Source organism: Pezoporus wallicus, unplaced genomic scaffold, assembly GCF_028554395.1.
Source record: "Pezoporus wallicus isolate ANWC-B61680 ecotype Strahan unplaced genomic scaffold, APGP_CSIRO_Pwel_v1 contig_227, whole genome shotgun sequence".
NCBI lineage: Eukaryota > Metazoa > Chordata > Aves > Psittaciformes > Psittacidae > Pezoporus > Pezoporus wallicus.
Genome location: NW_026635704.1, coordinates 7,321,209 through 7,338,349, shown reverse-complemented (window position 1 = coordinate 7,338,349; position 17,141 = coordinate 7,321,209). Strand labels below are relative to the sequence as shown.

The 17,141-nt window shown below is 37.9% G+C and overlaps 1 protein-coding gene across 1 annotated transcript; it reads right to left on the bottom strand.

Moving 5' to 3' along the window:
- Window positions 1-336: 336 nt before the first annotated feature.
- Window positions 337-16,767, bottom strand: METTL4 (methyltransferase 4, N6-adenosine). The gene is made up of 8 exons (XM_057397570.1): window positions 16,141-16,767; window positions 15,338-15,400; window positions 12,536-12,902; window positions 10,508-10,574; window positions 8,532-8,706; window positions 8,215-8,321; window positions 7,498-7,586; window positions 337-694 (listed from the first exon to the last, which is right to left on the bottom strand). The coding sequence occupies exons 1-8, from the start codon at window positions 16,567-16,569 to the stop codon at window positions 549-551; spliced, it is 1,443 nt and encodes a 480-aa protein (XP_057253553.1). The 5' UTR covers window positions 16,570-16,767; the 3' UTR covers window positions 337-548.
- Between the last annotated feature and the right edge of the window lie 374 nt (window positions 16,768-17,141).

Here is a 17,141-nt window from a genome sequence, read left to right as displayed (position 1 = left end):
CTGTTTTAAAAGTGTAGTTTTACATAGAATACAGTCAATCAACAATTCACTTGCCAATTAACACCACCACTGCTCCTTTTATTTCCCTGAGATAGACAAACATGTAGGATACAGTGCCTTCATTTATTTCAGTTTCAAATCCATTGTTCTACAAAAACAATCTTCTTTAAGGAAGCATTATGTAATTCAGAACTTCTATTGCCAATGTTTAAAAATAATACATCATTCTTTAAAAATAATACAGGTGCAACACTGTAGTGCTTATGATGCTTAGATTTGATAGCTGCAGTAAGAACACCTCAAAATATCCTTCCTTTCTTAAGGTTCGAAAAAATCAGTGTTTAAATATCTCAAGATAATCAAAATAAAGGACCAGTTCATACAAATGGAGATAGCATTTAACAGATACCCTATCACTTCAAGAATTTTAACCAAAGTACAACTGGTTTTATTTCTGTTACCTTCTGAGTGCACCATCACTAATAGAGGCAAGTTTGGGAGCCTCCTGAGAAGGTGTGGAATTTCAGAACAAAGCTACAAGACCCAACTCAGTTTTCATTTCGCAGAACAGTGAAATAATCCATGTGCTGAAACTTCAAAACCTCGTTTCCCCAACTGGTCCAGCCAGGCTGTAGGTTGCGAGCAAACAACTCCAAGCATTCCACATCTGGCTTGAGAAACTCTGCCAGAACCCCTGTGCAAGATAAGAAACAGAAGAAGAAAACAACAGTGACAAAGGTACAAATAACAACAGCAAACAAAAACTTCTCTGTGCAGTCAGTGGATGAAAAACTGAGTGGTTTATTACAAAAGGAAGAGACAGCAAATTAATTTCAGGGGTTTCATCAAACAGCTAGACTATTTATAGTGAGAAAGTAATTTTAAGTAAGTGCCCTTGAGATTCTGAACAACACTGTCAAGGCCTTCAATAGCCTTGATTTATTTGCTTTCATTTAGGGAAAGGGAATGAGGATTTATTTCAGCCTCTACATTGATGAGTTCTGAATTTTTCACTAATATCAACCAAACACTTCCTAAAGACTCACTTTGCTCCTACAACACAGGGCAATGTTTATTAAAATAAATAAATAAAGCCTTTCCTTAATTAAGATCACTCTTTTCCTCCACATCTTGAAGGGGACAGAAGCATGTTTTTTTGTTTTTAATGACAACTGAAGAAACACCAGTTAAATAAGAATAGCAATAAAAGGACGATAAAAATGCAGGGACTTTGTTTTCCCCAACACCAGCCTGGCAATTGAAGAAATATTTATATAACTGTGTTCTTTTATTCAGTAACATAAATTTTAAATTTCTTCTACAGCAGGGCATTTTTACTGCTTAAATCCAAGTAATCCAGATGCCTGTCACCAATTGTGTCACTGATTATAACTACTATTCTTGGACTGACAGAAAAAGATCTTGCATTTTGCCAAAAAAATTATTACTGCAAACAGCTTACTGTTAAACATGTTATATGTCATAAAGAACCATTCAGGTTCGTGTCTGGGTCAAACAAATTTTCAACTAGGTTTCAGGAAACCTAGTATCTACAAAGATATTATGCATAAAAACATGCCTGGGAAAAGCAAAGGTTTAAGGAGTACCCAACACAGAGAGGGCAGAAAGGCCAAAAAACATAACTCTACTAAAAATTACATGTTAAGTTCTTATTTTTGTTCCTGAGGACAAAAGAAGAAAAACTAAATGAAAACATTTTCTATTCCAAAGGGTCTCTTGGTCATTTATCAGATCTCCCAGTGGTTTCTGAATTTCCACAGCTTAAAAATATGGTTCATAAATCCAACATTATGTTGCTTGACTCAGTCTCTTCAGATATGATCACTGCAGAAAGCAAAAACACTTCCAATCAGCATACATCAAAGTAGAAGATGGAATGCCTTTTTTTTTTTTTTTTTTTTTTTTTTTTTGGTGCAATCCAAGCTGTGACTTTTTGTATCAAATCTGCCAGTCACAGATCCCCTGTGTGAAACCCAAGCTGATCTTGTCAAGGACTGCTCCTATTGCAGAAATACAAGCATCCACTTTATTTTATAGCCAACCCCAGATGTATTCCCTACCTACATGGTTACCTCTTCCAAGACTTCAATCCATTCAAAACTTTTTCTTTAAGTATTTTGTAATGGATGTTTCTGGACTTTCTTGTATTTTGGCATGGCACATACATGTAGTCTCCTTCCCCCCAGTCTTCAACAAATGTCAAACAAATGTGTCAGATGGGTTATCATTAAGGCAGCTTTTATTCTAAAAAATACTACTACCAACAGGAACCTTACTCTAAAAACCTGCTCCTTTTCAAGGCAAGCTAAAATATTTAAACAAATCTAACATTTGCAGAGAACAGTCTGGGAAATATAGAGGAAAATCTACATTTTGACAGAAAACTTGCTGCACTGAACATTGGTGTCACAGGAGTTCATCTAATTAGACACTACTTATGAGTAGCTGCTTTTATACCATTTTGGAAAACCACCACATATCTAAAAAAAAAAAAAAAAGGGGGGTAAAATTTATTGTTCTTTTTCCATGCTCTGTTTAGTTAAGGATTTCTTGTGTACACTTTCCTGCCAACATGATCAGAGGGCTGGAGCACCTCTCCTATGAAGACAGGCTGAGAGAGTTGGGGTTGTTTAACCTGGAGAAGAGAAAGCTTCAGGAAGAACTTATTGAAGCCTTTCAATGTTTAAAGGGGGCTTATAAGAAAGATGGGGAGAGACTTCCTTGTAGGGCCTGTTGTGATAGGACAAGGGGTAATTGGTTTAAACTAAAAGAGGACAGAAGGACGTGGACCTCTTAGAGCAAGTCCAGAAGAAGGCCACAAAGATGATCAGAACCTCCACTATGAAGACAGGCTGAGAGAACTGTTCAGCCTAGAGAAGAGATGGCTCCAGGGACACAGCAAAGCAGCCTTCCAGTACCTGAAGGGGGCCTACAGGAAAGCTCAAGATGGACTTTTTACTAGGACATGTAGTGATAGGGGGATGGCTTTAAGCTGAAAGTCAGGAAATTTAGGTTACGTAGAAGGAATAAGAAATAGGTTGCCCAGAGAAGTTATGGCTGCCCCATCCCTGGAAGTGCTCAAGACCAGGTTGGATGGGGTTCTGAGCACCCTCATCTAGTTGAAGATGTCCCTGCTCACTGCAGGGGGGCTGGACTGAATGACCTGTAAAGGTTCCTTCCACCCCAAACCATTCTGTGATTCTGTGACTAACAAAGGTATTCCAAAAGTTTATTTTCTTGATTATTTAAGAAAGCCCATGTTGTAAGAGGTTGCACTTTTTCCACAAAAGATAAGGCAGAGACTGTGCAAAGCAAAGCTCCAAAGCTTTCAATAAGCTCTGTTTGCAGATCCTGACATCTGTAGAATATCTTCTTTTTATCCTAATGGGCATTAAGTCTTGCAGAGCTTACTGCAGTCCAGCTTTATGACCTTTTTCCCACTCCATACAAACCCAAAATAGAACCATTTTGCTTTTTACATAGGCTTCTAAGTAAAAGAAGCAATTAGGTGACATAATTTCATTAAGAGCACATTACTAATGTTGACACTTGTTCTTAAAACGTATAACTAAAAATATCATCACAGCACTAAGGCCAGTAATCAAAAGCAGTTTTACTAAGCACTAAAGACTAAGAGAACAAATTTTAAAAGCACACTTAAGAGATCCAACCAACCTCAAAGTTTGGTTTGCCATAAAGGAAAAAAGACGTAGCTAATAAATGGGTCAGTGCAGCAGAAGCAGGAAGGTTGTGCCAAACCATCAATTTGGTCGTAGAATTTAAAAAGGAAGTCCCAAGAATCTCCCCCTTTCTCTCTTGCTGTCAGAGGTTTTTTTTTTAAGTCGGCATTTTTTTAAAAACAGACATTACATATAAAGCAAGATTACATTACAATATGATTTCTCATTGCTAGGTTGTAGGTATTTACATAATCACATCAGGCAGTAACTTGCACTGCAGTGGAAATTACCAGATCAAGAGGACAATAACATGGCTGTATTTGGTTGGAATAAAATCTCATTACGTTGGTTTCCTTAAGACAGGAAAAGTCAGCATTCAAGTTACAAATCACAGCTTCATTGTTAGGCTTGTCATGTATCTGACTTGCAGCCCTTAAGCAAACTGTGGAGTTTTTTTCCCCTGAAAACAGGTTAGAGGATCTACATCAGCAGAAAGATGAAATACTAAAATTCTTCTACCATAGGAATAGATCCACACAATTAATTCTATCCACTTACAGATATCACTGGCAATAAACAGCTTAAATAGACAATAAATAGATTATTTTGTATCACTTGTAGGTGTCATAAACCCTATGACAGCGACTCAGGCAGCTATACTGGGCATCTAATGCCATCGGACACAAGAAGCTACCTCAAAGCTGACTGGCAGATGTAACACCGGTCTTTCAGAAAACCCACTTCCTTCTGAAGCACAATCTAGAGGTCAAGGCAGGATACCTGCCATACCTGCCTGCTCTTTATCCTAAATATGCATTGAAGATGCATGCTGCTTTTTTAAACATCTCTGAAATAAGAACAGTTTCCCCTTATCTTTGAATTACCTAAATAGCAAGTTCTTCATGGCAAATTGGATACATGAAGTGAAAACAACTGTCAGCTTTCCACTGTCTGATTTGTGAGTCATGCAAAGCACAAAGCACATGATTGAACTGATTTCACAGTAAGCCTTCAAAAGAGTTTGCAATGTATAGGTCTTTATTGCTCAGTTTGTCTAATCCGTGAACAGAGTAGGACAAGAAAAAGAGCTGAAACTCAGCACAAAAATGGTTATACATCTCAGCATCTTTCCTGAGCTTCAATTTAAAGCTAGATGTTGATGCACCTATCAACTGTAGTCTAACAGTAAGGCTTCACAAGGTACGTAAGCAAACAAAAAGCATTGACTTGGTTTTGCTTCCAAGAGCACTTTTATAATATGGCCTTACAAGCCAGGGTTTCTACAGCAGAAGGGAGTTCCCAAGATTTCCCATTGCACTCTTGTGCTGGAGATATGCAAAGTGACTAGAGCACAGCCAAGAATTAATTTGAATTTTAGGCATACAGCTATATAACAGCATTAGTTTCTAACAATAAGCCTACATGCTTAAAAACTGGAGAAAAAAATAGCTATAATAAGAAGAATCTATAAAACAGGAAAAAGAAAAAAGGTGTTTGAAGCTTTACATTATTTCACATCATCTGGGTAACAGAATACCTTCTGTATCTTCTGTAACATTGTATTGAATTAGAAAGAAAACCTGCTGTTATTTGTATCAAAACCAGGAGTAATAAAATTTCATTTTAACACATTTGCATAAAGAAGCTTAAGTACATTTACAATGACATATTAAAGCCCTAAGCACTGAACTCAGCACATGTATCACCAAAAACCCCCACAGTCACAATTTCATGGTTAAATGCACTGTAGGAACCCAAGCATCTCTTTTTGATGGCTTACTTTAATTTACATCTTTCTCTTCCTCCAGAGAGATAGACTGTTATAATCAGTCATGAGTGGCTACATATGTACCAACATACAACCTTTAGAGTAGTAATAAGAAATAAAGTGCCAGACAGCATCAGTAAATACTAATTTTTTTGGCTTTGTTACTACTTAAACAAAGCATAAAGAATGTGTGTGACTCATCAAGTGTCCCTCTCCCCCACTGCCAAATCTCTGCTTCTGTTCAAATTGCTCCTGAACCACCCGTGGATGTAGCTCAGCTGCTCTCTACTGGCCACTTGAGAATACTGCCGGGTCCTTAAAACATTACCCCGTTGCAACGTTGAAGTCAAAGCATCAGCGATTAGTTTTTGCCTTACAGTCTACCTTTTCATTCCATAACCATGTTCTGAATGGCGCTGCCAAAACTGTAAAATACATGTGGGTTTTATAAAACATTTGTAAAAACCTTGATATTGCTCAATAGCAAATTCTTTTTTTCAAATATAAACATAAATGCTGCATGATGGTATCGAATTTCAGCATTCAAGTAAAGACTGAAGACAAACATAAATTAGCACAATTTCTTTCAAAACCCATTAAGGATTATAATTTATAAAGGATACTCCCAATATGGTTTCTAGATTCTGCCCTATGAGAGAACTGTTCTGCTCTGGCACTAGAATTCTCTAAAATACATACAAGCTGCTGTTTTGCACCCCTGGATACCTTACAAGCTTCCTGTTTGTGTCCAAGAGGGCTGCTAAGCATTAGTTTTCTGAAGAAGCCCTAGATGGCTGCCTCACAAATCACTACCCAGCCATTCATTACCTTAAATCAACAAAGATACTTCCTGTTATAGCCCTAATGCTTAAAGATGTAACTTCAGAACTGCAAAAAGATCCTCCTAGAATTGCCTTTTATTATTTTATCTAATCAAAGTACGTCTTCTACTAGTTTGAACAGGTACATACGTATGTTAATTTAATAAATATAAGTCCAAAATACAAATTCTAGAGCCTTCCCAAACATGTAACAACTGTCCAGATCAGCTTCCTAATTGAAGCTGCTCTGTTCCTTGAGAACAGAAAAAGGAAAGCATGTCAGTGAAACAAACTGTGATGCCTGCCCTATCAGTAGAATTATGCAGTTGTTCTACCTGCGTTTTCTGATGTGATTACATAGCACTATGTGCACCTGGAATATTTGCAGATTCGTCCTGAGTTCTCCTCTTACGGAAGGACAGAACCATTTTTGATGTATTTAATATCCTATGATGATGGAAGAAGTACTATTGCTATTGATGAAGTTAGTCAGAGTGTTCCAGAAAAATGTGCAAAAGGCAATGTATCACACAAAAAACTTAAAATTCTTTGAACTAAACTCTGAAAAGTTGAATTCACACCCACACTAACTGGCTGGAATCACTGCATCAATTTCAGTAAATTAAATACAGCTCCTCAGAAATAAGCAGGGCATGCCTTATTTGCCATATATTGTTAACAGCTTTTAAATAATTAAGTTTTTGGATTTAAAGGCACAACTGTACTGCAGGGGTATAAGCAACTTGTGCAGGAATAAAAATATTTCTTTCAGGATGACATAATAAAGAAAGAGATTTCTGCTTTATTAACTAAGTAGAAGATATCCTATTTACATATACCCAAAGTCATTGTGTCTATTCCCCCACAATGTACTTTAGGTCATACGGCATAACTTCACACATAATCTATAAACTGTTCCTGCAGCATTTAAAGAAAAATATTTAAAAATGCTACTTTTTTTTGCATGTCTACCCAAAATATCCACACAACAATGTCTCAAGTTCTACTTTTCATATTAATCTTTAGAGACCAAGACTTAGGTGCCTGAACATTTCCAGAAATGTTGAGGAACCACAAGTCCTGTTGAGCAGAATTACTTGGCATATTAGAAATTAAGGCGGTTCATATAAAAGGTACCTCATCCTAGGTCATCATTTCAGACATCCAATCCCAATGCTCTAGAAAAACATTACAAAACAAAACGTACCAGTAAGAGGGGGTTTATGTGAATGCAGACTGCAGGGTATGCTGACAATTAACTTATGTTCTGGAACTGGGAGTACATCTTCAGATTTCCTGTTGTGTAAGTCAGAACAAGAAAAGAAGTGTGAGAATGAATATCACTGAATGTGATGCTCCAGCTTCAGATGGGAGCTAAGACACAGAATGTTCATTCGCAGTCAAACTTCAGATAAGTCTGAGGGAAATTAAATGTTGCTCTGCCATAATATACGTTTAGGACAGTTTATGAAATCACTGAGGCTTTATTCAAAACATGGTTAACAAAAAGCCAGCAAAGACATTGAGAACAAACAATGCAGTTCTGTATGTTTTCATGCACAGAAAAACATCAGCATCTCCAAAATGGCATCAGCTTATGCCAAGGACTCACAGTCCAAGAGAACCTGTTAGCAAAGGAAGCCCTGTCCACAAGGCTTTTATCTCAGCCAACTCCCCAACACAGACTGATGTAAGGAACAAAAGGTTTCCATCCTTCAGTATTACTAAAGCACTCTCTTACCCCAAAACTAATAATGCTATTTTTAGTTCCACAAAGATGATGCCAAAAGACTTTGGGACATTACACTGTATTATGAACAAGTGAGATAGAGATACATATATATATATATTAGATATATATATATGTATTAAGAGAATCCTAGCAGCCTCAAAAGTCACATTTACCATAAATATCCTGGCATACCTTGAGGTTTCTTTTGCGTCTCCTTGAACTCTCCCCAGTACAAGAACTTCATAGGGCTTTTTGTGTAAAGAATCCAAAGGAAATACAAATTCTCCAGCTCCAGTAATCTGTCACAAAGGAATTAAAAATAGACAGTGAAAGATTTTTGTATCCATTTCTTTGAGATATTTTTCTTTGATCATAAGGAAGATACTTATGATACCATACTTCTCAAATATGAAAGCACATGGAAGTAAACAGACAAATCATAATATAAAGTGTCACAGTGCAAGCCCTCTCAGTCTCCAAGAAAGCAACAAAACAAATTGAGAACTTACTTTTACCCAGTGCCACTCAGCAAGTGTTTTCACAGACCAATGAGGATAAAGTTCATCCTTAACAAAATGCAAGTGCTTCTGTCTATTAGTCACCCATGTGACTACAAGACAATTTGGAGCAGCTAATGCTGGTACAGGAATCTGCTTTATTTGACATGAAGACAAGTAGCTGTATCTGTGTGCCAATACAGTGAGAAAACAAGTTAGCATGTACCGAATACAAAAATTGCAAAGCAACACAAATGGATGAAGAAATTAGCCGAGGCATCTCAAGAACCATCTCCTGACAACGCATGATAAAATGGATCAAGGCTGACACCCAGTGGCCAAATTTGATACTGGGATTCTGATACAAAATAATTAGCACATATATTTACCTTTTACTGAGCAGAACCTTTAGCTACATTCTTCTACTATTCCCCAAAATAAAGTATTACGAGTTGTGACTCTGAAGATACCTAAAAACCCACGTTTAATAAATACCATATGTAATTCAATACTCTCATCTTCACACCAGTGAAAAGCAGCTCTTTAGTCAATGTAACATTACTCACTTTTCGTAGTAATTTCTCTTTTAACGAAAATGACAAGTGAGTCATTTACAAGTGCAAGGGCAACACTAATTTGACTGGCAAGTTAAAAGGTCAGAAAGAGTAATCACTTCTCCAATTATTTGCAGAGATTATTCATTATTTCTAAGTTACCATTAAAGATAAAAGTTGCCTAGGTTATTCAGAACAATTCTGCACATTTATGAGCTAACGATATGCTACATCAGTGTGCTATCCAGATCCTGTCTTGCTCTACCACTTTCATCATGATGCTATTCTACACTAATAGTGATGTTACAATTGTTGGAACCTACATGTTGAAGTATCAAAAACATGGGCACACTGCCTACTGAAATCAACACCCATCGTCTGGGCGCCCCAGATCCCCGTACAATGGAACAGTGAGAACAACAGCAAGAAACAGGTAACAAGGACAAAATCCAAAACAATTCAACTGCCCAGAAATCACAATATTCACAACAAATGCAAAATGCAAAACAAAGATTAGCTGTCAACAAGGTAGCTAACAGCAGTGATAGCTCTTTACAGCTTTTGCCAGAGTCTTGCTGACTAATTCATGCTTGTGAATAACCACAATTTTCCTCTGAGTAACTTACATAGTTAAGAAAAACACCTGGATGAGTTTAACTCCGAGTTACTGGAGGTTTCTATAGAGCTTTCCAAGTAAACCTACCGATCAGTCTCTGCATGTTCAAATTATGTCTTCATAACAAGATTCAAAAGCTACAGTAGACATTCTTGTAAGGCTGTATTTCTTGCCTGCCCTTCTTTCACATAGATACAATTCTGCGGTAATCAAGAGAGCTCTACTGGCATAAGCCTGATGTTACTCAGTAGAAAAGGAAGGCTATAAAAATTTTAAGTTAATGACTTCATAAACTGCACTACTCAGAAAGTTCCTACTGCACTTGAGGATTTTACTGCTGCATTATCACTTTCTTCTACCCATCAGACTGAAGCTCAAACAACAACTCAAATTAACAAAAAAAAAAAAAAAAGTAAGACTTCTAAATAGAACCTCAGTCTGGAAATACACATTTATCTAGCTTTATGCCCACTGAAGTAACCCTATTATTTTCACATGATCTGCATGATCAATCTGCATGATCTGGGCCTTAGAAAACAGTGGACCCAGACTTTCCTTGTAAATCTCAGGGGCTAACATTCTCCCACTAGTTAGGTAATTTAACATCTATACCCTTGCAAATACTTCGTATACAAAATATCCAAGCCATTTCAGTGAAGTCCCCAAGATGTTTCATAGACTTGAAGGTAGGCATACTCCAAAATATTTGCTAGTTTTAGCTATAGTCTCACAGTTATTAGTCTTGAATTGCATCAGCATATTAAAATGTTAATCACCCTTTGTAAGCTAAGATGACAAAGTTTTACTATAAAATTTACCTGCTGCTCCTTTTAACAGACTTGTTCTCCCATGGTGGATCAATCACGATTACATCATACTTCTTGTCTGGAAAGTAAAATAAAAATTAAAAGAAAAAAAAAGACAGTAAACTAGTTTTAAAACAGATCTACCAGTTAAAACTGATATGCAATAAAATTGCAAGTTTCTTCTGATCCTTCCAAATAAGAAGTTTCTTATTTGGAACAAGCTTCTAGCATGCTTGTTTTAATTCTGATAATCATATACTTCAGAAATGTTTAGGCTGATTACCTAAGGAAAGGATGTTTATGTGATCTGTGTCAGATCCCTCCAAGAAATTTGGAGCATCTTGGGAACTCTTCTATCAGTTTTCATTCTGAGAGTGCAAGTCTCAAAGATTAAAATTTCTCAGTTTCCTCACAGAAGTTACGTAATAAGGCACCCAGCTGAGTGAAAGGCTGCATCCCTGAACGCAAGATTCCTGTCCTGTTTGATCTTTCAATAGGTCAACTAGGTCATGGAGAGCTTCAAACCAGCTCCAGAAAACTGTGTTTTGCACTGCTGGAGATCAAGAGAGACAGAGAGCTAGACCCAGTGTATGAAATGGAAATCAATGGACAAGAGGAAGAGAACTGAGGGAGTTTTCATGGGAGAAACTGTGTCTACTTTAGTTGGAGGACAGAAGATACAGGACACATCCATGAAAAAAAGGGACTCTCCAATTTTATTTTATCCACAGAACATATCAGTTCCTTCATTGAGTCTGATACTAATTATCTAAACAGCTAGTAAGAACAACAGTTTTATATTTCATGTCCAGTAAGTATGATTTCTACATCTTATCCCTTTATTAACATTGGAGATGCCATTTTGACAGTGCACTGACCAGAAATACTTTTGGGAGGTGAAAAGGAAGAAGAAAAATATTAATTAAAATGGACAGCAGATATCCTCAAAAAATAAAAAAATCTAAAGTCATGGCATTAGAGGGTAGAGCAGTAATCCCCTGGTCTTGCTCACAGGCAAGATCTTTCCTATGAGACAGTCTGATGAAGCTTAGCTACTGCTAATAATTATAAAGGCCAAACTGAAAGCTAGTGGAATGGTGATGTACAGCGAAGACTGCTGCACGTTGTTAGCTTAAGGCTTTCTGCACTGCCCATTAAGGCTGGGGATACTGGCTTGGATACCTCTGGATTTACTTTTACAAAGGAGTTTCTAATTCTAAAATCACACCATTTCCCCGTTACTGATTTGGCTTATGCCAAATTCATCTTTCAGTATTGTCAGCTGTGAAATGTAGCAGCTAAGAAGTCAACTCATGTTGGCTACTCACAGTCCAGCTGGATGCAGCAGCCTCTCAAACTGTTGTCTTCTCTGGGGGACACTGAGGCTGGTTTCAAAATCAGTTCATGCAAATCAATTTGGGTGACATGGTTTAGTGTGAGGTGTCCTTGACCATGGCAAGGGGGTTAGGACTAGATGGGCTTAAGGTCCTTTCCAACCCTAACTATTCTATGATTCTATGAGTCTAAATCTAAATAGCCCCTGCTGCTGAACAGGATGAATGTGTAAGGGAACCGTTGCTTTAAGGTGCACAGTCTCATCCCTCTCCCATGGTCTAATCTAGCTAAAATCAAAGACCCACCACAGCAGCAGCATCCATTTATCTATTAAATTTATCTGTTAAAGCCTCACCCTGGGGATAGGGACCCAGTAGCACAGCTAGTCAATTTAATGCATCTACATGACTTCCGTATTGACAGTGGCTCAGAACATGCTCAAACTGTTGTAATTTGGCTGAGATTTTTTAAAGGAGGCTCCTGGAGATAGATAATCCTCCCATGTCATGAGCCCCTAACCACTTAAGATTCCTTTGAAAACCCTAACCTATTTGCGCAAACCACTTTGAAAGTTTGCAGCGGCATTTCTTATCGGTATGATGCTGTATATTACAATTTGTTCATTGAGCCATTAGCCATCTTAACACTAACTGCCCTTCTCAGGCAGTTGGAAAGTTATAAATTCTAATGCCTAAAGATACTTACAGTTCAGCAGAGGCTGTAAACATGAAATGTCAGACAAAAGGAAACTGCTTTTTGGTGGCACCAAGTACTTCTGCCCCATTAGCTCAATTATCTTTGCACAGTTTGAGCTGTTTTCCGTAACACATGACAGCAGGTCCCACTCTGGAATGGAGGTTTCATCATCTAGCACATGTACAGCTTGATGGTCACTTTCATTCACAGCTGTAAGCTGCTTTGCCATTTCACATAATTCAGCCAACCCACAGCCAATGTGTCCAGGAACAGCATTCTTCCTGCAACTGGGTTCTGCAACAGTGCGGTGGAGAAAACCACTTTTGAGTCCTTCTTGGACTAAATGCAATGTGCCTTCCCAAATGAGCGTCCTGACCTGTGTGACCATAAAGAAAGAAGGGAAAATAAATTATCTTTCACGTATCTACTTGATCAGGGAATGTGATAGAAATCAAAACATTTCCAATCTGCAGAGTGGGAAAAGGATCTTTGCCAAATACTGAGATCACTAACTCAAAAGGTCCAATAGTAATGATAATAAGGCCATGCTAACTTTTGCTGTTGGTTTGAGGGTTGTTTTAACAAAGTTACAACAATTAAAAGTCTGGAGAAAGAAAGACTGAGATACTACAGAATAAAGTGTTTCACAGACAGAGGAGGAATATTATTGTTCAAAAAAATATAACTTTCAATGCAATGATCTGAAGCAAGTTAAAATTCTCATTTAATTTGAAGTTACTGTGCTCATAAACACATTTTTGAGAGGTAAGTTGGGATCAAAAAGTCAGTATTTTTTCACATTTTAATTCACTTTGAAAAACAATAGTTTATGCATTTTAAAAGTAATACAGAAGTACAATCAGCAAATAAAATTATAATAACTTGGTTTTGCAAATTTTCTAAGTAACATACCTCTCAAATAATCCACCAGTGAGTCCAGCACAACAAAATTACTGGATCTATAAACAGTCTCATTCCCTTCATCACCTTCCCTTTCCAGAACCTTCCCTTAGAGACCTAGTTTATCCCCAAGTCATTGAGCCTTTACGAGCTGTAATTATCAATGAGGCATTATTGTTCACTTAGAAAAGCAACAGTCCCAGGTACAAATACTTATGATTTCTAAAGCTCCTGATTATGGAATGCTCAGCTTCACAAGACACTTTTATAAAATACTCTTTATTACAATACCCAAATTAATGGTGAGGAAATTTTAATTATTTCTTTAATAGCACTACCATATAGGTATCTGATGGGACAAAGCAGTAGCTTTTTAGTACTTAGGTTTGTGACAGGAAAAGTTCATACTGCTTTAACAAAATAAATGTCTATTTATAAATGCTACAAGTTGTACAGCTGAATTAATGCAGATAGCTTTTCTTTTACACTCATGTTAATTCACAGGTGGACAAAGCCTCTTAACTATCAAGCAGTAGTTTTAACAAATGGCTGCTGAAGGAATTTAGCATCTTTTCTACTGTTTCCTATGTTGATTCTGACTAAAGTTCATAAATGGATTCAATGCGTACATGCAGTGGCAGACACAAATTTGGGCTTTTTTTTTTTTTTTAAATGATTCTGAAGATATGAGTCAGTGCCAAAATAATCTGAATGGACTTGCAGAGCTACAACCTTTAACACAAGTACAGTAAAAACCAATACATTCTAATCTGAGAATAGTATCAGAGGCTGACTGGGACCACAGATTTTTCAAAACAGTGTCTTCTTTGCATATTCACTAAAAATCATTTGAAGTTACACAGGCCTCCAAGACATCAAGCTTCTCTTCATTGTTCCCTTATTCCTACTGTTGAAGGACTTTATTTTAGCTTAAAGATTTTCATACTTATAAACCTGCTTTTGATGTTGAACTTCTGCTTGCTCCTTTAAGGCCATTCCTGCACATGCATGGCTATTCACAACAACTACAGGACCTCTACGCTGTACTATAGCAAACTGTACATGTTTATTATAAAACTTTTGCCATGTAAAAGAAGAAAAATTTAGTCATTTAAATATACTCCAAGAGGAACAGAATTAAACAAGAGGCCCAATATGACTAACACCTTTGATGCATTCTTGCCGCTTTCTGAAATAGTGTGAACTTCCTTTCTGACAAACATCATCTACAGATTACACTTCCAGGATTTACTAACACAGCTCAGTTTAATTCAGTTGTAACTTCACCAGTACATCACAGACATAAGACTAAATAGAGACCTGAATTCTAATCCATTCATGATACTTTAGTATTACAATGTAAAATGCTGGGGGGGGGGAGGGGCAAGAGAGGGGGAAGGGAATAAAATTTTTTCTCATTAGCAGAACGAGACATCTAGGAGTACATTTGGTCAGAGAAGCTTTGAATAACTTCAGCACACTGTCCTGATACACTAAAGGTGCACCAATCTTCAAACACACTATGCTGTTTATTTCAAATTAGTCACTTTCCATTCAACTAATACACAACTTATCACTATCATATCATCGAATACTTATTCTATGGGTTGGAAAGCACCTTAAGATCACCTAGTTCCAATCCCCCTGCTATAACAGTAAAAGATACTTTGCGAATGCAGATTTCAGCTCTCTGAACTGTCTTAGCCGCAGCTAAGTCTAGTTCATTTCACATACATCTACACAGAAGACAGTTTCTGTAAGCCCTTATTCATTTAAGGACTAGAGAGTTGACCTTACCATTAGTGGAATAAGCTACAAGAACAGAACTCGTTTGCAACCACATGTTGCACTCTGTACATGCCCAAAGTCAGATGTCATGTGTTTGCAAATTATACTTCAGTTCAGACTTACCTTTGAATGGTATTGTAAAGCATCCAGTTCACCTTGGTTGAATACACATTTCCTTTTACGTTTCTGCACAAAGAGCAAACAATGAAAAAAAAATATTACTCCACAATGAAAGGAAAAAAAATAATAAAATAGAAATGAATTACAGGCAGAAGAATTACATGTTTTTCTATCACAACTCCAATAAGCAAAAATACGATCTCAAAATACCTCATCCGCTGTAGGCGTTCTCAAGGTACATAAGCCTAAAGCTGTGCTATGTTACTCATGGCACTGGGATCTGAACATACCTAGCACATGCACAGTTCACGTTCATACCTTCTTTGGGTCCATACTTGAAGGTATGGGCTTCAAGTGCAGCTTACCAGTAACAGGAGAAAATTAGTTACATCTTCAGGATTACATTTGTTGGTTTAGACCTGCCACACTTTTTTGTCCATAAGGAACAGTACTGAGCAATCTACGTACTTACAGTAAATTCATACTGTCCTTCCCTTCTTGTTAATCTGCACAATCTTGACACCTACCACAGTTTCAGCTCAAGTGCCTCACCACAGCCAACATCAGAAGATTTTGTGAGCAACACACTGCTTCTGCATCAAAGGATGCATATTACTGACATAAGGGACACAAGAATACCTTTGTGAGTGCTTGTGAGAGATGTTTTTCCATGCATATTGAAATCTATGGCGGAAAAGCTCCTTATCTCCTACATAATCTCAGGAAACTGAAGTGTGCAAGACAGTGTTAGTGGTATGTTATTTACCAAGGGGTTACTGTAGCTTACTGTATTATGGAGAACATACCTTCCTAGCACTGGCAACAGAATCTCTGACACCACTCTTGGTTTCTGCTTGGTGTTCCCCTCTGCTGGTGCTGGCCTTTAGTTCTGTGAGACTCGCCTCAGGGCACCCCTGCCACAGCTGCTCCTCAGGAGCTGCAGCTATATGGGGCTTAGAAACATCAAAGAATTCCTCCCGGAATGTGTATCTTGTTTTTGCTGGTTTACCTTCTGTTTCTATCGCATCTCCAAGACCAGGAATAGGACCATCGCTTGAGGAAGTGGCAGCAAAGGTAGAAGTAGGATGACAATCTCTAGTAGATACGACAGAAGTATTGAGAGTGACACCATCAGGGTATGCAAAGGAGTCACAGATCTCATAGCCACACTGGTTGATAAAAGACAGATGATCCACAAGCCACCCAGCCGTCAGTCGATGTACCACAGACATCATGGCTCCCGTTTTCAAGAAGAAAACTCAACTCCTTGAAACTGTAGCTGGCAATCACACGTGCTTCCTGGCGCAAACTCTTCCTGTGGGAAGTTTTTACAGAGTTCACTTTTCAGAATTACCATTGTCTAATAATGCAGTACTTATCTCCTGACAGGCATTTCCATGTGCACTCAGCACATGGTGTAGGAACTTCTGCCTTCATCTAGTTTCCTAATTGTTGCTTCTGTTCTATCTTTATTCCACATTTTTATAGTTGACAAGTTTTCTAAGAAGTCCCTATGACTTTATACAGCACAATGAACTTGAAGATGACCCTCTTTTAACAAGTTAGAAAACAGCAATAAGGCACAGCAGCTGCACAGACCAGGAATTCATACGGCAGCGCTCAGAGCAATAACACAAGCCCGGGGACAGCCGCCGCCTCAGCGCGACAGAGGCCGGGCCACAGTGCCCGTACCCGCGCGTACACTGGAACCGGGAGCTCGGTTTTGCCGGAACCCCCTCCTCGCCGCCACATCCCACCGCAGTTCGGCAGGACGAGCAGCCTGACAGCGCAGTTACCCTCCTTACCA